The sequence below is a fragment of the Sturnira hondurensis genome, unplaced genomic scaffold (assembly GCF_014824575.4).
Source record: "Sturnira hondurensis isolate 20B ecotype Veracruz unplaced genomic scaffold, ASM1482457v3 Scaffold0005279, whole genome shotgun sequence".
Lineage (NCBI taxonomy): Eukaryota > Metazoa > Chordata > Mammalia > Chiroptera > Phyllostomidae > Sturnira > Sturnira hondurensis.
The window spans coordinates 17,655,034-17,679,592 of NW_028077910.1; the positions used below are offsets into that span (position 1 = coordinate 17,655,034).

Below are 24,559 nucleotides of genomic sequence, written 5' to 3' on the forward strand. Positions count from 1 at the left end.
GTAAATGTCAGCTATATCTTGCAAGAAGGATATTTTAATGATATGTTCTTACACATACACACACCCCTTTGAAATTCAAATTTCTCAAGATTATTTAAGAGTAAATGGGGAGTTGGTAAGTTGGGAAAGAGAGGAATTGGAATTGGGGTAGAGCTTGGCACCTCTAGAGGAGAGGAGTGTGGGGGTCAGGGTGGGCTAGGTTGTCCCACAGGAAAGGGAGTAAAGGGGTTAACCCTGGTATGTACAGAATGGGAAGTGCTGGGAGCCTCAGGGGCCACGGCTGCAGCTGAGGAGAAGCAAAGGCAAGGCTGGGTAGTTATTATCACAAAGAGAATCCTGGGAGTAAGGGAGTTAATGCTCAGGATGCTGAGACTTGCTGGCAACTCTTAATACAAGGCTATAGGAAATTTGCTTGCGAAATATCTGTTTGCCTGTTTATCTACCTATTTCTATAAAGAAGTTGATTAAAACATGCAAATAATGAATATATGTACTTTAGGGAAAATTGTGCTCTAATAATATGTTGGTTCATTCACTAAAAGCTGGCTTTTTTAGACCCATTCATGCTACTTACCTTGCCCACGGGGATGTGATTTTTACCTGGCAAGGAGCTCTCACCGCCCAAGTGTTTTGAAATTGTAACCTCATTCATTCTAAGTTGGAAACATTCCAGTCTTTTCTGCGATTATTGCTGTGCTTGTGTGTGGAATGAGCATAAAAATCAAGGAAAAGGTTCAACACTGGTCAATAAATGTGTGTTTAACCTGACTGGCACAAAAGGAGTGCACGGTGTAGAGGACCGCACGTGGCTTATTTTTAATGGATTGCTTTGCCTCAAATGCAGTGATGTTTGCTTCTGAGTGTGTGTGTGTCCCTGTGTGCTTATGTGAGTGTCTGTGTGTGTGTGTGCATCTTCGTTTTCTGCATTCAGCCTGCGTCACTACCGTGGCAATCAGTGTTTTCTCAATGGCCTCTGTAGGTGAGGAGGGTTTCTTTGGCGGTTAAAGTCCTGCACTTCCCAGACACTGAACGTGCAGAACGCCTTGAGGGCTTGAAGCGCTGCGCTAAGCATGCATGTCTCATTCCCAAAGTAGCCACAGCGCCTGCATTCCCACAATAGCGGCAGCCCTGAGCAGACGCTTCTGGTGTTCTTATCTGGCTGTGCTTTTTTCACTTTGGGACAAAGTTTTATAACCATATCTCATGGATTTATTTTCTCCACACCTCAAAGCCTGATTGTGAAGATCTCATCATGCTATCCAGGGCAGCATGAGCCAAATCCTTGGGACTGCTAAGGATGTCTTTGCCTTTTTTCCTTTTCCTTTCTGGAGATGTGTATCAGGAAAAGGCTTTGCCTTTAGAGACAAATCTCACTTTTCTTGCCAATAATGTGTAGCAATATTAAATTTCATGGCAGACCTTGAAGTGTATAAAAACTTAAGTCCAGAAAAAGGTAAGAGTCATGCTACTAATTTTGAGGTAAGTGTAATAGTCCTAGTAAAAGATGGTATACATTTCTTGTTTTATTTCCTGTTTAGTTAAGTTAAAGATTGATCTGACTCTTGATGACATACTTGAGAATATATTATATTTCCATATGAGATGAAAATGTAACAAAGTATTTTTGTTTCGGCAAAAGGTTTATTTTCTTCAAATGTGTACTTTTATAATGATAGGATTTGCATGCTGACAGATTGGAAGTGCATTATTGTCATACAGTGGTCAGTGACAAAACCTTTTGCCTTTTGTATTCTTATGTTCAAGCCACAGATTAAAGACCTTCAAATTTTGTCTAATGCTGACAAACAGTGGGTTTTAATTTAAGCATTGCCAAGTCTTATTTAGTTTGAATAATGATGAATTAAGCTGTATTTTAACTTTTTATGATAACCCGGATGGAATGATTCCCAACATGTATCAAGATAGTCATGTTTAATCATTACGGCTGTACATTGTATGTTTATAATTAGCTTTCTGAGATGAAATGGCATGAGTGCTCAGCACAGAGAAAATGGAGGCAGGGTCCGTGCATCATGTTCGCAGAGCCTGTTCGCTCCGGTAGCACAGGAGGCACATTTTAGAGTGTGAGTTAGGAGAACAGACATTTAAAATATATGGAGATTGTTCTTGAATTATCAGCAGTGTTCCTGCCTGATCAGACAGAATAAGTGGCATGTCAAGAAATGTCTTGTAAAACTTATCTTCCAACTGAAATTGGAGGACAAGTGTCTGTCATTTCAGACGCCGCCTGTGTGTCTACTCAGACGTAACTTCGTAAACGTCAGTGCTGGGTGGGAGAGCCAGTCTGGAGACCGGTGCTAGTTTGCAGTGCCAACTTCAGTGTGTTGTGTGCACAGTAGCAGCACTGAGCGTGGCTTTCTACTCAAAATATCAGTGAAGCCATGGTTCAGATTCCTTGAGTATTTCTGAGTTTTGTAACCTTTGGAAGGACCTTTTATAGAGAAGTAGAGTAGAATTTGGTTTACTCTATACACAATTTGTTAGAGAATTTCCCATTTAGAGTTTTGACTTTCAATGTGTCTAGAAACTCTTGTGTGCTGGAAGCAGGAATAAATCGAATTGCATAGCATACTATCAGGATGTCTTTCTTTATGCTTCCTGAAAGTAATGACAAAAATGACTTCTATTACTTTCATCACAAAAATGTCAACTTTAAGATGAAAGTTAAAATTAGGCTGTAATTTTTAAACGTCATAGAAATTGGAATGAATTTTCTAGTTGTATAAGCTCTCAAAATTGACAAATGTAAGGTGTCTTGTTTCAAGATAGATGTCTTCACATATTGATGGTTTTGTCAGAGATTTAGAAAGATGAGTATATATTTCATATTTTACTCAATAGATTTTCAGTTATTTATTTTAATGGTTTATTTTGCAGCATGAAAAATTTCCTTTACTGACTGTATATCTTGGTATTAAAATCATCTTCGTAGGTAGCAAGATTATTTTAAAAGAAATCTTTCTTCTGAATTCCAGATCAGTTTTTAAGTGGAGCATCTTAAAGTATACAGATCAACAACATTTCCAAGTGTATAAAATTAATAGAGTCTGAATTCTTATGACACCTGAGTTGAACAGTAATGTTAGTGGAGGTGATTTCAACGGATGGAGATATAAAGTTGAAAAATTTTCATTCACAGCCAGGAAGACCAAGGAAAAGAAACCTGAGTTTTTGATGGTATCTCCTTAGTTTTAAAACTATATAATATGTGTAAAACTTGTGACTGCTCCTATACTTTTTGTTTATGCATATGCTTAGGAAATTATTAATACTAGCCTTCCAATTTAGTATAATGTACTAAGCCTTCCAGTTAGAAGTCACCTTAGTGATTCTTAAAGCAATCAACACCAAATATGTGAGGGACTTCAACTGCAACATAAAAACAGGAGTCAGAGCAAGCCTCAGGCACCAAAGCAAGTGCTTTACTAAACTTGTTACATCTGTGAACCCTAACTTCCTTTTTAGTAACAGGAGATAATTCTTTTTTACTTCACAAGGTTGTTATAAGAATTACTGGTGTAATGTTTCTGAAAGCATTTGGAAGGTGGAAAAGAACCACAGAAATGTAAAATGATATAATTATGGAAACAAGAATAATACGCATTTCATCTATTTTAATGGAAAAGAAATTGTATTTGTTTTGGAGTGCAAATAATAAAAACACTTTGACCTAGAACCTTGGTAGCATCTGCTACTAATTTCCCCCCTGGCTCGGTGTAACCTACATGCCCGCAGTGAGCGTGCTGTGCGTGCAGCCCCTGACGGGGCTGGTGTTGATGTAGGAGGGAGCCCTTGATTTCTGGAGCAGGGAGGAACCACAGCAATCTCACTCTTTTTTAAGGAGAAAAAACCAACAGTGCCCAATTTTCTCCAGACATGAAGTCCATCTGTGGCTGGAATCTAGCCTGATCCTGGTGGCTCGACCTACTCTCTTGATCACAGACATTTTTGCTCTTAGGAGACGCTAAACATTTAGGTGCTTGTGATTTCTCTCATATGTCATTTGAATTCTTTGTACAAGATCATTTTTAGGGAGTGGAAAATTGAGAGTTTCTTATGGAATTTTTAAATGCTAATAATCGGTATGATATATTGAAGGATATATTGAAGGCTTTATATGCATACAAGGTGATCATTGAGGATATAAAAGATAAAGGTATCAACCTCTCTTCAGTAACTCACGGTGTGGTGCAAAGACATGCTTATATACCTTGAGTGTGAAGTCAACAAAGGACTTCTGGAGGTAACATCTGAACTGACACTTGAAGAATAAGAAGGAATATATCAGGTGGATAAGCAAAGACTGAAGACGAAGAAGTAAGCAAAGGGTAGATGTTATAATAAAGACCCCATAATTCAGGTTAAGAAATTTGGACATTATTTTTTAAAAAGCAGCAGGTTTTCTGCTGGGGAGAGACTGATCTGATTTGATATTCATAGAAGATCTCTTTTCAGAAATATCAGTGGTTCATCCCTGACTCGTGTAGCTCAGTGGATTGAGCACTGGCCTGTGAACCAAAGGCTCACCAGTTCGATTCCCAATCAGGGCACATGCCTGGGTTGTGGGCTAGGTGCCCAGTAGGGGGTGTGTGAGGCAATGAACTGATGTTTCTCTCCCTCTCTTTCTCCCTCCCTTCCCCTCTGTCGAAAAATAAGTAAATAAATCCTTAAAAATATGAATAAATAAAAATCTTAAAAAGAAATATCAATAGTTCAGAGACTGAGGGGAGGCATGAGTCTGGAGCAAGGGAGACCAGAAGGCTGTTGCAGTAAATAGGTGAGAATATAATGGTTTCTACTCAAGTTTCCCAGCTGAGCTCTTCCATGAGAAAACACTGTGCTCTCACATGCACACTTGCATTCTTTGCCCACTGATCAAAGCTATCCTAGAATTCACACTGCTTCTTCCCTGTGCATGCCTTTTACCCAGTCACTGTCTTAGAGTCAGCATAAGTTAGCTATAAATCAGTAATTGCCTGATATGAAACCTAACATTTCTGCTTTACTAAATTTGAAACCTGTTGTCCATTACACAGGATTGTGCCAGTTATCAGTATTTTTGTTCTGTGTTTACAGAGATCAAAACCTTATTTCCCCAAGAAGCTCAGAGAACTCCAACTCAGCCTGTTTTAGGGTACTTACAGGATGTTGATTTGAATGTTGTCATGTTGTTTGCATCGTCAGTCCAAACATAACTTTAGACTAGGAAGGCCAGTGGCCATGTCTTGGTATTTAACTTCGTTAAAATGGGTATTTTCCTACTTAATGAAAACGATGCTGTGTACTTTATTCAGTTTCATAGACCCATCAGTCTGATTCTGAACTATCTGTTAGGGCAAGTTCATGTATTTTCTATTCCAGATAAATTTCAGAAATAGCCTCTCTAGTCCCCAAAGTAATCCTGTTGGGATTTTTTTATTGGACTTGCATTGCATTTAGAGAATAACTGAACAGAACCACCCACTTTAAGATATTGAATGTTCCCTTTCAGGAACATAGTAGAATTCACTATATTTAAAGGTCATTTATGTTAGTAAAGATTTAGAGTTTTCTTTATGTAGTTGGTTTTATTTAAAAAATATTTTCCTTATTTATTTTTTAGAGAGAGGGGAAGGGAAGGAGAAAGAGCAGAGAGAAACATCAATGTGTGGTTGCCTCTCACATGGGCCCCCCTGGGGACCAGGCCTGCAACCCAGGCATGTGCCCTGACTGGGAATCAAACCAGTGACTCTTGGTCCCAGGCTGGCACTCAATCCACTGAGCCACACCAGCCAGGGCTATTGTAGGTGGTTTTAGTTGGTAGTATGAATAGATCTTTTTCAGTTATATTTTCTTATTTTTAAAAACAATGGAAAGTTTTCAGTACTGTATTATAAAAGAACTAATACAGGCATTATGGTTTTCTCCCTTAGCCATCTTCTGCCCTTTCTTAAAGAAACTGCTTTTAGCTATTTTACTTCCCTTTTGGTAGGGTTTTAGTGTTACTTCGTATCTCTAAATGATGTACTTATACTACTATCCATTGCACTTTCTATTTTAATATTATATATTGATTTTCATCTATGTTAGGGGAGGAATTAACTCACCTCTAGCATCACCCTCCTGTCTCTTTCAGTTACTCTGTTGGTTACCTTTGTAACCTCACCCATTCACTCACACTTTAGTTTCCTGCTCTGCCCAACAGAAATACGCTATCTGTAGCGTATCTCCTTTTACCAATGCTTTCTCTCACTATTCCTCCTACCTCTTATCACATAACATATTTTTCCCATTCTTTTTCTGTACTCATAATTACTCCTTCCATGTTTCCATTATTGTTTGATTTTAAAAGATTAATATCAATGAGAAAAGTTTACATTTATGACTACATGAAATTACACTATTGTGACTATGTAAATTCTTACCAGAGCAATGTCATCACCTAAGTTAATTTTGGTTAAGAATACTGCTTCAGAAAATGATGTCTGAGGCAAAGGACAGATTCTGGAGATCTTGATACAAGATAATCGCATCAAATTCATTGGAAAAAGTTGAGCGCCCAAGAATAACAATTTTGATAAGCAATAATCTTTATCATAACTCAATAAGACATGTGTCATGGCTACCTCCACTTTGGGTTGAGGCAACTGAGGTGCAGGGAGAGAAAAATTACTTGCACGAGGTCGTACCAGAATCAGTAGAGCTGACATTTGAGTCCTGTGAGCCATGCAGCTAATGGTCCCTTTCTCCCTGGTATTTTTCTGGAGGTGATAAGCTACATAAGTAGGAAACAATCGATTGTCTTCTCTGTAAAAAATTCTCTCTCATCTCTATAAAGACATCTGAGTTTAACTTTCACTTTTTGTATATACCTTTCTCCAGTTCGTAGGTTGGCCTGCTTTGCCCTTGAGTATAAAGATCTGCAAATGAGTATTTCCGAAGTGAGAGACAGAGAGAAGAGTGGTGGGTGGCGGATTAGGCTGGGTTTGGTGTAAGAAGGGAGGCAGTGGGATGAGAAGGAATGGTTACAGCGAGCCCAGATCACACAGGCTTTTCTATACCCCCCTGAGGGGTTTGGCTGGGATCTAATAAAGAAAGGGAGATGATGGTAAGCTTCGAAGTGGGTGGATGATATAAAATTGCTGTTTTAGGAAAGAAAAAGTGGTATTTTATGAAACAAGTATGGTAAATTATTTAACCTCATCCAAGGGTATGTTTATTGATGTGTGTGAGAGAGAGAGACAGACAGACAGACATCTGTGTGAGAGAGAAACATCAATTTGTTGCTTCCTGTACTCTCTCTGACCAAGGATCAAAACCACAACCTAGATACCTAGATACCTAGATATATACCCTGACTGGGAATCAACCCCACAACCTTTTGGTGTATGAGTGATGCTCCAACTAACTGAGCTACCCAGCCAGGGCAAAAATATGGTATTTTAGAAAAAAAAAAGAAGTGCTGTGAAGAATTGATTCAACAGCCAAGATTAAATGTCCTGCAAACTACTTGAGAAATTGGTTCGGGCACTTAAGGCCATGAACTCTTGTCATTGAGGTTTTGACAAATGATCCTGTACTCTCTCTAATTACTTGTCAACAAAACAGAAGCTACCACGAGTGAGCTAGAGTTACTTCAGCTGTCTCTTTGAAGAGAGGTGAATGATTGCTTCTATCGATCTGTTTAAAGAATAAGTCACGGCTGTAGGTGCGTATGTACAACGCAAGGGTTTAATCTCATCCAGTGACCTGTTGCCTCTTGTTTTTCTTTAAAATCGGTATCCGTATTGTCTGTTTTTCTAGGGAGGATGAGAAAAGATAAAACTTGAGAGGATATGCAAGCAGGAGCCTGAACGCCGCCCCCCATCCCCCAATGTAAATACAAAACCAGAAGAGAAAAGAAGATGAAATAAAAGCTCTAAAGGACAGTTTTGTTACTCTCTTTTATAGTTTCTCTCTGCACATTTCCCCCTCATGTCTAAATTTATTTGTCATTGTTTGCCATTTCCTTTTTCTTTTTTCGTTTGAATGTCCAAAGTGGTACCTGATGATTGCTTTTCAAAAAAACTGAAATTTCTCCTTGCCATTTTTACTCCTCAGATATTAGCATGATTGATACTTTGGCATGTGCATGATGCTCAGATACTAGCACGGTTGGTACCCTTTCAGGAGTATGGGTATGTGTGTACACTCTTATACAGAAAGGAGGCACATCAGTGATGCAGGTCTCTAATACAGGGTATTAAATTTTTATGTGATTAATAAGAAGAATGAAAAATTTAAATGGTGTGGGCCATTCCATAGCCTCACCTTCCTGTGTCTCCTTGTTGAGCCTTACCATGGACATGAGATAGGGCTTCAGCTGTTATTTATTCAGCTGTTAATATTTAGTTACTAAGCTAGCCTTAGCAAGTAGATGCTCTCACACAGTGAGTATTCTCTTGACATTGAGATTTGAAGGTTATTGTCAATAATTTTATACTTTTCTTATTCTGTAACTTTTGTATTTTTAAAATTTACTCATTTCTTTTCTCAGATTCTCATTGATGTTTTAAAAAATGAAAAGCCTGGGAAATCAACTAGGACAATGAGTGAAGGCAGGTGTGGGAATATAATGGATAGAAATGTACAGTTTTTGGTGATGGGGTGGGGAGGAAGAGAGGTCAGGTCTCAAGTTTCTTATTTATTACGTAATTTTCATCTTATTTCATGAATTTGGCTGGCCATTCTTATTTGGTGCATAGTCATTCTGAACTTCATTTCATATTCTCTGTTTAGTTTTTTTCATCTCAAACTGATGCCCTTTTCTCTAAAGAAGTGGTGAATGGGAGCAAGATATACACACAAGGGCAAAGAAAAAAATAAAATGAATGAGGAATGAAGCTGTTCTGTTCTTACACTAGTGTTCCTTACTTTTCCCACTCTGGGCACTCCTATTGGCTGTGATTTTCTTCCACAAAGTCTTCCTTTCTGTTTTTAAATTTTCTTGTCCTAGCTTTTTCATTTCCTTTTATTTTTTCCATTGAAATAAAATTTGGAGTATATTTGACTTATAAAGCCACATGCAAGTGCATGGAGATAATAATCAGTTGTTGGTATTACCCTGGCGTGTGTTAGCTGGAAGGGTTTGCAGCAGAGGCCTACCCTTTGTGTTGGACCACAGGGGATTTTTCTAAGATGCTTTCCTTGGCCTTTCTTCGAAACTCAGAGGAGTGTCAGTAAGAATGAAAACAAAGCAACACAAATGTTGGCAGGCCTGGCAGAAGCCCTGAGGACCATGGAGATCAAGAAGCTGATGAAAGTTCTAAAGCTGTAGCTGTTAGTGCAAATAGTGCTCTCAGGACTGGCTACCATTCTCTTTGTAATCACTGGGTGTGTGTGACACTTATTTGAAGAGAGGCTACAGTTTGGGTCACTACATTTACAAAGGGTGGTGGGAAAATGGCACATGATACAAATGGTAAGAGCATGGAAAATGGGCTCCTTCAGGGAACAGTTCAAGGTTAAGGGGCCGGATATATTGTTTCTTGGTCAAAACATCCAGCTTTATAATAATTCTGTTGTTTCTGGGTATCGTCTTTTCCTTTTTTAATTTCTTCATTTGACGCGCGTGTGTGTGTGTGTGTGTGTGTGTGTGTGTGTTCTATGCCATCATTTTACTGTGCTACTTCTTTATTCCTTTATTTTTGTCTTTTGGGCACAACTTTAAGTATACACTTCTTTCTTCAACTTCTTTAATTTCTCATTTACTCAATATATAACTTATGGTTTTTAAATTCATGTTTCCTTAATTCTCACATGCAACTCATCATTCTCTTTTAAATTTTATCCGTTCTTTGTTTCTTTTTACTCCAAAGTGAAATCCTGGAAGTTCCAATCCAGCGTTTCTCCAGTGCTTTGGTACAGTGGGGCTGACGTGGGATCTGGACAAAAATAGGAACAAAAGACAAACAGATGTTCTAATAGCAGCCTAGCTTTTCAGGAATCACCTAGGCCAGTTTCACTGGCACTCATTTCCCTCATTTAAAAATCATGGATGTCACCCTAGCTGGTGTAGCTTAGTGGATTGAGCGCAGGTCTGCAAAGGATTGTGGTTTGATTCCCAGTCAGGGCACATGCCTGGGTTGCAAGCCAGTTCCCAGCAGGGGTGCGCACCAGAGGCAACCATACATTGATATTTCTCTCCCTCTCTTCTTCCCTTCCCCTCTAAAGATAAATAAAATCCTAAAAAAATAAAAACCATGGATGCTATGCACTTTGAAGAGTTGTGAGGATGAAATGAGGTGATGTGTGTAACAAGCCTTGCCCAGTGCTTGGTAGACAGGCCTTCAGTAAAGGTTACGTCTTTCTCCTAACAATATGTGCTTGCTCATTTTAGTGCCTGCCACATGCACCTTGTCGGTGTCCCATTTCTTCCTTTCTCTCATGGTTGACAACCTATGGCAATGTTCTATTTGCGTTTTTTCTCTCTCACCCTTTTCCTATACTTACCCTTGTACCTAGTTTTATTAGACAACCAAACCAAAAATAAGTCAAGCATATGATAAAGGCATGAAAAGAAAAACCTAAGGAGGCAATGTTAAACCCTTAGCTGATTTTAGCAAAATAGCTTATTACTTAGAGTATTACATAAATGCAGAAGCAGCTTACCCACACAATTTTGATAATCTCAGCTCATCTGCAATACTCAGTATTCCCCGAAGAGTTACTGTCTGATCATTTATACTGAATTCTTTCATGCTAAGTCTTTCAAGCCCGCAAGTCACTCTGTTTCTAGCCATTGAGACCGATTGAATAAGTGAAGCACCTTGTCTCCTTACTAAACATAACTTGTAAATGTTATATGTTTAGGATCTTCCACAGGCCAAACAGAGATGTTTTAAAAACTTACAAGGAAGAGGACTGCAAAATGTTGTGTTTTCAAACATTAAAAAGAGTCACAGTTTGTTTTTTTTTCTTACCTGATTGACAAAGGATTCAGCACAGGTGTGGGAAAACAGGCACTTTTATACCTGGCTCGAAGGAATCTGAACTAGTATTTCTGCAGGGCAGTTTGAGGGTAGACAAAACCCTTTGGCTCACCAGCTGTACTTCCAAAAACTAGTTCTGTAAAAGTATTTGCACAAAGATAGAGCAATAGAAATGTTATTGCAGTAATCTTTTTTTTTTTGGTGATAGTAAGGAAGGAGAACTACCTAAATGTGCAGTAGATAACTGACTTTTTAAAATCTCCTCTAGCTGTGGAATGACTTGGAGAAAGTTCTTTAATTTACTTGAGCCTTAGTTTCCTCACTTACGAAATGAACAAAATAAGACCTACCCACCACAAAGGGTTGGTATGAGGATTACATTTTGAATCATTAGACATGAAATAGCTTCATTCTTTCTCAAATGTTATGCAAATACAAGGGGAAATTTTCATTAACACAGATCTTACTGTTTTGTGTTTTTAAAAATATGCAACTGACTCATGGATTAGACCAGGAATTGGCAAATTATATCCTGTGGGCCAAACCTTGCCAGCTACATGTTTTTATAAATAAAGCTTTATTGAAACACTCATAGTCAATAGCATATATATTTTCTTAGGCTGTTTTTGCACTACACTCAAAGTTGAGTGATTGTCACAGCAACTATGTGGCCCCTAAAGGCTAAAAAAATTACTATCTGGCCCTTTACAAAGTTTTTCAACCTTTGGACTAGACTTTGAATGTCTATAGTCTTATTTGATATTTAGGACAGTGCCAGAGGCATAGCATATGCTCAGAGAATCCTTACTGAAAAGAGCGGAAGTCTTCTCTCGGTGCCCCGTAGCTCAGACATTATGCAGCTGGAAAGCAATTTCAGTAGGAAAGATGTCCCTGCACTGCAGGGGTGAGCACCAGAGGTCCCTTTGTATTCTTTGAATAGCCAAAAAGCCAAGATAATCAGGTACCCTGAGTTCAGTCCCATCTGAACCCCCTCTTCTGTGCTGCCTTTGCCAGTTTTTTTCCCTCCTGAACATGACCAAATGCCCCTTCTCATCACTATAATTGGTACAGTCATCAAAAGTATTTCTGACACATCACTGTTCAACCTATTACGGGTGGCAACTATGTAGCGAGTGATTATTGCAGAGAGTAAAAGAGGAAAGGGCATTTGACGGAGGAATGTTTTGCTAGTACAAGTGCCCCATCTCATTAATACTAGTTTCTGCTTGTTATGTAGCCTGACTTCGCTAGTTTGAAAACCTAACAGCCTGAGCAATGGTGGTGCAGACTTGATAGTAAGTCTTTTCCTCTAATGACTGGCAAGTTAAGTTCCATATTAGCCAATCAGTACCCATTCAGTATTCAGCATGTAGAGATATTAAGAGAGAGGAGGGAGAGGAAGTTCATTTAGCTGACCTTTTATTGACTGCCTAGTAGCTGGTATACATCATGCAGGTGCTGAGTGCCAAGGATGGTAGGATAAATAAGGCAGAATCCTTGTTTGAGGCACATGCAGCTTAGTGGGAGAAGATGCCAAATGAACGGGCAGATCCCTCCTTTTGAGTGAGAGGGAGGGAGAAGTTTGCTGGAAGATTGTATTTTTATAAATGCTAATATCTGGAGCAGCAGTCGCTTCAATTGGGATAATCAGGAAGTTGAATACTTTGGCTGGCTTATGGAAAGAGGGAAAAGGCTCAGAATAGAAATGAGGAGGGGGAAAAAGCAAGAGACTGCAGCAGTTAGTTAATGATAGAACTGGGTCAAGATTTACTTTCCATGCATGTTCTTAGTTACCCAAGTCTAACCAAAGGCACTTGTCTAACTTGATTAAATCACGTATTGCAAAAGAGGTTTTTTTCCAGCTATGTTCAGCACATACATTTTTGTAGCTTTCTTTCTTTTCTGTCCTGTTTTTTTGTTGTTGTTGAATAGTTAGATTTTAAAAGGGTGCAGAACCAGAAGGTATGTCCATAGAAAACCGTTGTCAAATTTAGCCACAGAAAATACCAGGGTGTGTTGCTCTAAGAAATTTGCAGAACAGCGATAGAGCCTGATTCTACTTGGCGTCTATAGAATCTACGACAATGTCCTACACAGTGTTGGTCCTCAGTTATTTTTTGTTGACAAATTATTGAGAGTTTTGGAATTGAAACCAAAGATTTAACACCCCTTTTAATTATTGCAAAAAAGAAAAACATGTACATAAACATAGAAAGCAAAGATTAAAGAATGCGAGTTCTCATCGGGACTGGGGCTGTTTGTTTGCAATGGATTCACTGGTTTCTCTGGCTTATTATTTTACTAGTCTCAGGCTGTGACAAAGAAAATGACTGATTTAAAATCATGGCAGTACTTCCTCTAATTCTAGCAAATTAAAAGCTTGTCGAAACAGTATGTTCAAGGCCTTTTACTGAACTGTACATATGATTGCACCCCCAGCTGGATAGGGATGGGCTTTCCCTGTAGATTCTGCTGATTCACTAAGGGGACAATAACTCTCTATTCTTCAATATAGCAATTCTGCATGTGACATTATATTTGAAATGTGCAGGCAGGTAGGGGTTTGAGCTATGTGGGGTGTTCTGCAGCAGATATCAGACCTTTGTTATTTGGTAAATTTCATATGAAATTCAATTACCTATGAAGTCACTCTTGGGGAGCCACTTACCCTAAGGTACATAGGAAAAGGAATATTTTCAATTTATTTTTCAACAAGGGTTTTATTTTTTTTTAAAGAAGCATGTCGATTTTCTTTCAGTAATGTAAAATCCAAATGCACAAAAAATGGGGCAAAACCCGAGAGACCGATATGGACAAATGGGTAGAAGAATTATTTTAGAACTCTTCACTCCCAGCGCTTGCAGTCACTGAAATTATTTAGCTACAGTTCAGGTGCATCTGTAGTTAAATAAGTTCTCGTACTAGGATATTAGGATGGAATACATGTTTCCTGGGGACAGAAAGACTGCTATTTTCCTTTGGAAATCCTTATACGTTTTAGTATAGTGCTGAGCACACAGAGGGATTCAAGGGCCATTCATTGGCTGTCGAGATGTCCTCACCATGTAACACGTACTGTTGCTGGCTAGAAATAGCCTTCGAGCTCCAGATTTGCTGCTGCCGCCTCAATTTCACACGCTGTCAGTTCCTGTAGCATTCTTTTTAAAAATATAATCTTTGTTATATTTTTTCCATTACTTAGTCCCCTGATACTCCCCTCCCCCCAGCACTCTCCTCCCTGTTGTCCACACCCATGAATCCTTTTTCCTTTTCGCTCAGTCCCTCCACCCTCTAACTTCCACTCCCCACCTCCATTACCTGTTGTCTATTCTCCATCTATGAGTCTTTCTCTGTTTTGCTTGTTAGACTTGTTTGTTAGATTCCACTTATGAGGGAAATCGTATAGTATTTGTCTTTCTCTGACTGGCTTATTTCACTTAGCGTAATGTTCTCCAGGTCCATCCGTACCGTTACAAAAGGTAAAATTTTCTTCTCTTTTATGGCTGAGTAGAATGCCATTGTATAAATGTCCCGTAGTTGTTTTATCCACTCGTCTCCTGATGGACATTTGGGCTGCTTCCATGTTGTGGCAATTGTGAGTATTGCTGCAGTGAACATAGGGTGCTTATGTTCTTTCAGATTAGTGTTTTGAATTCCTTCGGATATATTCCCAGAAATGGGATCTCTGGGTCAAAAGGCAGATCCATTTTTAATTTTTCGATGTGTCGCCATACTGTTTTCCACAGTGGCTGCACCAGTCTGCATTCCCACCAACAGTGCAAAGGGTCTCCCTTTCTCCACATCCTCACCAGCACTTGTTTGTTGATTTATTGATGGTAGCCATTCTGTCGGGTGTGAGATGTTAACTCATTGTGGTTTCTATTTGCATTTCTCCGATGATTAGAGATGTTGAGCATCTTTTCATTTGTCTATTGGCCATCTGCATGTGCTCTTTGGAGAAGTGTCTATCTAGGTCCTGTGCCCATGTTTTTTAAAGATTTTATTTATCTTTAGAGGAGAAGGAAAAGAGAGAGGGAGAGAAATATCAATGTATGGTTGCCTCTCATGCGTCCCACGCTGGGAACTGACCTGCAACCCAGGCATGTGCCCTGACTGGGAATCGAACCACGATCGTGTGGCTTGCAGGCCCGTGCTCAATCCACTGAGCTACACCAGCCAGGGCCCCATTTTTCAATTGGGTTGTTTGTTATTTTTGGTGTTGAATTTTGTAAGTTCTTTATACATTTTGGGTGTTAATGCCTTACTGGATGTATTGGCAGATATGTTGTCCCATTCTGTGGATTGTCTTTTTATGTATTTTTATTTTTATTTTTTTAAATCTTCTTTCACATTTTTTAAAATTTTATTTCTTTATCTTTAGAAGGGAAGGGAAGGAGAGAGGGAGAGAAATATCAATGTATGGTTGCTTCTTGTGCATCCCCTGCTGGGAACTGGCCCCTGCTGGGAACTGGCCTGCAACCCAGGCATGAGCCCTGACTGGGAATCGAACCGCGATCTTTTGGTTTACAGGTCTGTGCTCAATCCACTGAGCTATACCAGCCAGGGTGGGTTGTCTTTTTATTTTGTTGATGATTTCCTTGCTGTGCAAAAACTTTTTAGCTTGATGACCTCTCACTTGTTTATTTTTTCTTTTGTTTCCCTTGTCTTGGGAAATATATTGGGTAAAAAAAATTGATGAGCGATGTCTGAGATTTTGCTGCCTATGTTTTCTTTTAGGATTTTTATGGTTTGGGGTCTAACATTTAAGTCTTTGACCTATTTTCAATTTATTCTTGTGCGTAGTGTAAAAAGGTGGTCTGGTTTCATTTTTCCACACTATCTGTCTAATTTTCCCAACACCATTTATCGAATAGGCTATTTTTAGCCCATTGTATGTGCTTGCTTCCTCTGTTGAATATTAATTGACTATAAAGGTGTAGATTTATTTCTAGTTTCTCTATTCTGTTCCATTGATCTATATGTTTGTTTTTATGCAGTGCCATGCTGTTTTGATTACTATGGTCTTATAGTATAGTTTGATATTAGGTAGTGTGATCCCTCCAACTCTGTTCTTCTTTCTCAGGATCGCTGTTGCTATGCGGGACCTTTTGTGGTTCCATATAAATTTTTGAAATACTGGTTCAGTGAAATATGTTATTGAAATTTTGATAGGAATTGCATTGACTCTATAGATTGCTTTGGGTAGTATGGACATTTTAATAATGTTAATTTATCCTACTCATGAACATGGTACATGCTTCCATTATTTGTCTCTTCTTCAATTTGTTTCTTCAGTGTCTTATAATTTTCTGAGTACAGGTCTTTTACATCCTTGGTTAGGTTTATTCCTAGGTATTTTATTCTTTTTGAATCAATTGTGAATGGGATTGTTTTTTAAATTTCCCTTTCTATTAGTTTGTTATTGACATATAAAAATGCAATTGATTTCTGAATATTAATTTTGTATCTTGCTACTTTGCTGAATTCACTTAACAGTTCTAGTAGTTTCTTGGTGGAATATTTTGGGTTCTCTGTGTACAGTATCATGTCATCTGCAAGTAAAGATGGTTTTATTTCTTCCTTTCCAACCTGGATGCCTTTTATTTCTTCTTCTTGTCTGATTGCTGTGGCTAGGACTTTCAATACTATGTTGAATAAGAGAGGTGAAAGTGGACATCCCAGTCTTGTTCCCTATCTTAAGGGAAACACTTGTAATTTTTGCCCTCTGAGTATGATGCTGGCAGTGGGTTTGCCATATATGGCCTTTATTATTTTTAGGTGTGTTCCCTTTATTCCCACTTTGTTGAGAGTTTTAATCATAAATGTGTGCTGAATTTTATCAAAAGCTTTTTCTGTATCTATTGATATAATCATGTGGTTTTTACCCTTTGTTTTGTTATGTGGTAAATCACATTTATTAATTTGGGAATGTTGTACTATCCTTGCATTAATGAAATGAATCCCACTTGATCATGGTGTATGATCTTTCTGATACACTACTGTGTTGGGTTTGCTAATATTTTGCTGACAATTTAGCATCTTTGTTCATTGATGATATTGGCCTATAATTTTCTTTGTAGTGTCTATCTGATTTTGAAATTAGAATAATGTTGCCTTGTAAAATGAGTTGTTGACCCATTTGTTGTTTAATAACATGATATTTAGCTTCCACATCTCTGTGTGTTTTTCAGTGTTCTTCTTGTGATTGATTTCTAGTTGCATACTCTTGTGGCCAAAGAAGATGCTTGATAGGATTTCAATCTTCTTAAATTTATTGAGACTTGTTTTGTCTGTCTTAGAAAACATTCCATGTGCACTTGAAAAGTACATATATTCTGCTGCTTAGGGGTGAAATTCTTTGAAGATATCATATAAATCCATTTGATGTAGTGTGTTGTTTAAGGCTATTGTCTCCTTGTTGATTTTCTGCCTAGAGTATCTATCCACTGAAGTCAGTGGGATGTTAAAATCTGCAACTATGTCTGTATTTCTGTCAGTCTCTTGTTTTATGTCCATCAAGATTTGCTTTACATATTTAGGTGCTCCTCTGTTGGATGCATAAACATTTACTAAGGCTATGTCCTCTTGTTATATCCCTTTTATCACTATGTAGTGTCCTTCTTTGTCTTTTACTATATAGCCTTAGTTTTACAATTCATTTTGTTGTATGTAAGTAGTGCTACCCCAGCTTTTATTTCTCTTCCATTTACATGAAATATCTTTTTTCCAATTTTTTACTTTTTGTCTCTGTGTATTTTTCGATGTGAGATGGGTCTCTTGGAGGCAGCATATATGTAGTTCTTGTTTTCCTATCCATTCATCTACCCGCTGTGTTTTGGTTGGAGCATGTAAGCCATTGACATTTAAGGTGATTATTGATAGGTACCTATGTAGTGCCATTTTATTGTTAGGTTGTTTTTCTCTGTTTTTGTTTTCCTTTTTCCTTCTTCTTCCCCTCCATCTACTCCTCCTCCTTCTCCTCCTCCTTTTTCCTCTTCCTCTTCCTCTTCTAGTAAGCCCTTTAACATTTGTTGCAGTAATGGTTTGTTGTTAACAAACTCCTTTAGCTTTTTCTTGTCTGGGAAGCTCCTTATTTCTCCTTTGGTTTTAAATGCTGGGCTTGTTGTGTAAAGTATCCTTGGTTGTAGGTCCTTGGTTTTCATCACCTTGAATATCCCACACTACTCCCTTCTGGCCTGAAATATTTCTGATGAGTAATCATATGACAGTTTAATTAATGCTCCTTTGTAGGTAGTTACCTGCTTTTCTCTTGTGACTGTTAGGATTCTCTCATCTTTAAGCCTTGTCATTTTAATGATGATGTATGTCGGTGTAGGCCTCTTTGGGTCCAACTGTTTAGGTAGTCTCTGAGCTTCCTGGACTTGGGTGAGTTTTTCATTCATCAGATTAGGGAAGTTTATGGTTATTATTTCTTCAAATAGGTTCTCCATCCATTGCTCACTCTCCTTCTGATGTTCCCAAGATGAGGATGTTGTTACACTTTGTTTTCCAAGATGTTTCTTAAGCTCTCCTGATTTTTAAAATTCTTTTTCCTTTTTGCTGCTCTCCTTGATTGTTTTTTTTCTGCCTTGTCTTCCAAAACACTGTTTTGATGCTCTGTTTCATCTAACCTACTGTTCATTATTCCTTCCAGTGTATTACTTATTTCAGATATCACATTCTTTATTTCTGACTGATCTCTTTTTATGGTTTCTATGTTGTTGTTTTTTTTAATGTTGAATATCCATATCATCATTACTCTAAACTCTTTATTGGATAAATTGCTTACTTCTGTTTCATCTAATTCTGGAAAATTTTCTTGTTCTTTCATTTGGGGTCTATTTCTTTGTTTTCTCATTTTGGCTGCTGCTTTGTATTTTCTGGCTGAGAAATTAAACTAATCATCAGTTAACTGGAACAGCTGTTTATCTAATCAACCTGTGGTCAGCAGTCAGGCTTAAGTACCACAGGGTGGGGCACAGTAATTCCTATGGGTGGGGCTATTGCTTCCCCTCTGGCTGATGCCATTCAGAGAGGAGAGTGTTCTGCTGGAGAGAGATGGCTCCTGCAGTTTGGGGAACGATTCAGCACAGGCATACAAGTGGCTCTCCCCTCAGTACTCTCCCCAGAGCCACCAACCCCAGACTCTTGTCAAGCCTCTCTAGTCTATTCTCTGTCCTCTTTTTGCCGGCACCCAGAGTAAGTGGCTGCAAATAAAATTTGTGGTTTAGCCCTTTAAAAAGCCCTCTGCTTCTCCAGCTGTCTCTCCCTGGCAGACAGAACCCCTGTTACTTTTCACAGTTGAATGTTATCTGGGTTCCTTTCAGGCTCTGGTGCTCCTCTGTAGGCTGGGGAGTCCAGCTTGAAGTTTAGGCTCTACACTTCTCAGAGGTAATCCCCAGGCCACTGACATATCCTTTCAGTACTTCAGCTGCCACCCACGGGAGCCCAGCCAGCCCTCTTTTGTGTCCTCTGTCCTCTCTACTGGTCACGTTGTGCTGAAGTGTTTTCTTCTGTCTGTCTGTGATTGTAGGGCTTTTTTCCAACTAGTGTTCAGCTGGTTATTCATGATGATTTCTCTACAATTTAGTTGTGATTCCAGATTGGTCCTAGGAGGAGGTCGGTGTAGCTTTCACTTACTCCTCCACCATTTTGGATTTGTATAGAGTTCTTTGTAGCATTCATTACAATTTCAGAATTTTGTCCGAGAGTAGGCTTGGAGAAAAGATAGGTTGGTAGAGGAAGCTCTTAACTTCTGAAAAAAATAGTTTTTACAAAGATGGTGTGTTCAGATGGCCATAGGTCTGCAGTTTTAGAAAAAGTATAGCTTTCGATTGTATTTAGCCTTTTAAGAAACTAAAGACCGTATACAGAGTGGACTGTGCCTTTATAATTCAGGTCTGGGTGACGTTTCAAAAGATCCATCCATTCTAGAAGATCTCTGGCTCCCCCATTCATGGGTATATATATAATGAGTTTGGAGATAGAAATGAGTTGGCCCGCCAAGTAAGAGAAATTACATAGTAATTTAACTAGTGTCAAATGAAGCAGTAGGTCCTTTTCTCTAATGATTGACTGATGTTTGAAGAATATTAGGAGTCAATGAACATCTCACCCCAGGCAAGTGGTCAGGAGCATTATAGAATATTCTGCATTTTTGAGTTCAGGAAGGCTTGTTGGTTGTTGAGACATTACTCCTTATCCTAAGAAATAAGACTAGGATGAACTAGGAACTTAACAGACCTACGCCCAACATCCTTCGCAGTCTTCAGCTATATTGCTTCTTAATGGTTCAACAAAGCTGGGAAGGCTTAGTTCCTGGTTACAGATAGATTGTGATGAGCTCCACTCACCTCCAAACAGTGGTGATGGGATAACTGGGAGTCAACTTGGGTTTTGTCTGTGTGAATGTGGGGCTGCCTCCCTGACTGAGCTTAACTCATGACAAGTACATAAGTTGGTTCTCAGGTCAGCTGGGTAATCTTTTCTAAGTAAAATTAATGTCTAAATTACTACAGAAGAAGTTGTAATATTGAACTGGGATTATTTTTGGCAGCCAGCCGGGGAGAAAGCATAATTAAATTTGTCACTACTTCTTTCCAAATATGAAAGGCACTCTTGTAGGTAGGATTATTTAACCATTGTATCAAGGTAGACTGAAGTATTTGTATCAAAGATGAATAGAGATTAGCTACAGAAATAAACTTCTTTATAAGCAAATTTTATTTTTAAGGCATATCTTTACTAAATGAATTATTGTGTAATTTACTGATAAAGCTTAATGAATAAATAAATGAGATACAATTGAGAAGATCCTACCTTTTGCACAAAAGTATAGTTTCAGATTTTATAATTCAATAAATGTTTTTGAAATAATATAGTGTAGGGAAGGAAAATTTCTATTTCCTACTACTTCCATGCTCTAGCGAGGGCCCTATAATTGACTGCCAAAAGATAGAACAACAAGAAAAAAATCTTGCAAATTTACTTAATATAAGTTTTACATGACACAGGGGACTTCCTAAGGAAACGATGGCCTAAAGGAAGAGTTAGGCCTTAGTCATCTTATACTAGTCGTCTTAACACTTAAAACCATGATAGGACAAAATGGTTTGAACTAGGGTAGGAAACTGAGCAAGGCCTATTTGTTTGGATCCCTCTTGGCGCCCCACTCTCTTCATCCCTATAAGGATGCTCGTTCCTTATAGGGAGGTTAGCCCTCACAAGAGGGTGTTATGACCTACTTCAGGAGACAATAAGGGAATCAGAGAATTCTTCCTGCACCTAATATTTTTCAGGTTCCTTCAGCTCAAAATAATTTCTATGCTAAGGTGCCATATTTTCAGGTATTCTGAACCCTTTCGATATTATTACTATAAAGCTCCAAAAATTATTTCTGCTAATTCTGTAGGGTGGTTCTTTTATGACCTTGAGAGGTTTTCTCATATGCATGTGCTAATCAGCAGTCAGCTGAAGCCTGGAGGAAGTCTCTCTGCAAATCTCCAGAGCACTTTGTTTATGCAATTCTCTCTTCTCCAGTAAGCTTTCCTGGGAAATCTGGCTGCTTTGGTCTCCCTGAACTCCCAGCTTTGTCTTCTCAACTCAGAGAGACCATCGGGCTGTTCTACAGTTCCTCCTCTGTGCATTAAAGTCAGGAAAACCTCTGCACGTGGGACTCACTTCGCTTGATTCCCATTTCTCAGTGACTACTGTTTTTCATTGCCTGTGATGGAGTCCAAGGCAGGCTACCCCAAAACATGGCACCTTGGCATATGGAAGGCTTTTTGGTTTTATTTTTTATAAATACAATCTTTTTAAAAAGATTTTTAATTTATTTACTTTTAGAGGGGAAGGGAAGGAGAGAGGGAGAGAAATATCAATGTATGGTTGCTTCTCATGCGTCCCCTGCTGAGATCTGGCCTGCAACCCAGGCATGTGCCCTGGCTGGGAATCGAACCGCGATCGTGTGGTTCACAGGCCCGCGCTCAATCCACTGAGCCACACCAGCCAGGGCGGCATATGGAAGGTTTTAATATGAGGAATTTGAGAAGTGGCATGCTCAGGAAGGACTTCCTGACTTTCCTCTGCAGCAGATCATAAAACCTAAGAAGGACTTTGCCTTTCCCCTAACTTTTATTGAGATGTAATTGACATGTAACAGGATATAAATTTATTGCAAAATGATTACCACCATGACATTAGTAACACCTCCATCATGCCACGTAGTCAACATTTCTCTTTTTGTGGTGACAACTCTAGCAGTAATACAGTGTTATTAACTGTAATCACCACACTGGACATCTGATAACTGAAAGTTTGTGCCCTCTGACCAACATTTCCTCACCTCCTCACCCTCCAGTCCCAGCGACCACCTTTCTACTCTGGTTTTACGGGTTTGGCTTTTTTAGACTATACAGATAGTGATACCGTATAGTATTTGCCTTTCTCTGTTTGACTGATTTTGCTTAGCATAATGCTAAATTTCTTTTATGTTGTTGCAAATAGGATTTCCATTTTTTCTCATGGCTAAACAACGTGTGTGTGTGTGTATGTGTGTGTATGTGTGTGTGTGTGTGTGTGTGTGTATTGCATCGCATAGGTTGTTTCCATGGCTTCACTACTGTGAATAATGCTGCAATAAATGCGGGAGTGGAGGTATCTCTGGGAGATTCTGTTTTCATTTCTTTTGGATATATTCACAGCTATAGAATTTCTAGATCATATGGTAGTTCTGTTTTTAGAGGAACTGCCATACTGTTTTCCTTAACGGTAGTACCAATTTACATTCCTACCAGCAGTGCACAAGGGTTCCATTTTTCCCCACATGCTTGGCAACACTTGTCTCTTGACATTTTGATGATAGCCATTTTAACAGGTATGATGTAGTATCAGTATCTCATTGTGATTTTGAGTTGAATATCCCTGATGATTAGAAATGTTGAGCACCCTTCATGTACTTGTTGGGCACTTGTATGTCTTATTGGAAATTGTGTATTCAGTTCCTCTGCCCATCTTTAATCAGATTGTTTTTGCTATTGGATTGTATGAGTTCTTTTTTTTTAAGTACTTATTTATTTTATTTTATTTTATTTTATTTATTTATCTTTAGAGAGGAAGGGAACTCAGAAGAAGAGAGAAAGAGAGAAGGAGAGAAATATCAATGTATGGTTGCCTCTCGTGAGTCCCCTGCTGGGAACTGGCCTGCAACCCAGGCATGTGCCCTGACTGGGAATTGAACCGCGATCGTGTGGTTTGCAGGCCCGCGCTCAATCCACTCAGCTACACCAGCCAGAGCTGTATGGGTTCTTTATATATCTTGGAAATTAACTCATTATAAGATACATGGTTTGCAAATATTCTCCTATTCTATAGGTCACCTTTTCATTTTGTTGATTGTTTCTTTTGCTGTGCAGAAACTTTTAGTTTGATATAGTCCCACTTTTCTATTTCTTTTCTTCTTTTGTTGCTTGTGTTTTGGTGTCACAGTCAAGAAGGTGTTACCATGACCCAGGTCAAGGAGTTTTTTCCTTATGTTTTCATCTAGGAGTTTTATGGATTCAGTTCTTTTATTTAAGTCTTTAATTTCTTTAGAGTTAATTTTTATGAGTGGTATAAGATAGGAATCCAATTTTATTTTTCTGTCTGTGGTTATCTAGTTTTCTCAACACCATTTATTGAAGATACTATCCTTTAGCCCTTGAGTATATTTGACTCCCTAGTTAAATATTAGTCAGATGTATATGTGAAAGTTTATTTCTGGGATCTGAATTCTGTTCCATTGGTCAATATATCTATTTTTATGCCAGTGTCACACTGCTTTGATTACTATAGTTTTATAATAGAATCACAATGCCTCTGGCTCTGTTTTGTCTTTCTCAGGATTGCTTTTGTGGTTTTGTACAAATTTTAGGTTTGTTTTCCTATTTCTGCAAAAGTGCCACTGGAGTTTTGATAGGGATTGCATTAAATATGTAAATACCTTCAGGTAGTAGTATGGCCATTTTAACAATACTAATTTTTCTGATCCATGAAACTGAGATATCTTTCTATTTGTTTGTGTCTTCAATTTCATTCATCAATGCCTTAAACTTTTATTCCTAAATACTTTATTGTTTTTGGTGCTATTGTGAATAAGATTTAAAATACTTTTATTTTCAGGTATTTTGTTAATTTGTCATGTGAAGCACAACTGATTTCTCTATCTTGATATTGTATCCTGAAACTTTAACAAATTCATTGATTTTTATTTTGAGCAGTTTTTGGTTGAATGTTTTAATATTTCTATATAAATATACTATCACTTGCAAATTCCCTTGTGATTTAGATCCCTTCCATTTCTTTTTTCTAGGACTTTTATTACTATGTTGAATAGAAGTGGTGAGAGTGGGCACTCTGTCTTGTTCTTGACCTTGGAGGGAAATCTTTCAACTTTTTACCATTGAGAATGATATTGCTGTGGTTTGTCATATGTAGCCTTTATTGTGTCGTGACATGTTCCTTATATACTCAATCATTGAGATTTTTATCATAAAAGGATATTTTATTGTGTCACTTGCTTTTTGTGCATCTACTGAGATGATTATGATGCT

The 24,559-nt window shown here is 38.3% G+C and overlaps 1 protein-coding gene across 6 annotated transcripts in view; it reads left to right on the forward strand.

Moving 5' to 3' along the window:
* PLCH1 (phospholipase C eta 1) overlaps positions 1–24,559 on the forward strand; it is a 180,383-nt gene that overhangs the window by 52,929 nt on the left and 102,895 nt on the right. Inside the window, exon 1 of one of the 6 annotated variants that reach the window (XM_037046686.1) lies at positions 996–1,453. The exons of the other annotated variants lie outside the window; for them this stretch is intronic. Coding sequence (XP_036902581.1) covers positions 1,411–1,453 — 43 coding nt within the window. The 5' untranslated portion in view covers positions 996–1,410. Of the gene's footprint in view, positions 1–995; positions 1,454–24,559 lie in introns of those variants that run through there. 6 annotated transcript variants of the gene reach the window in all.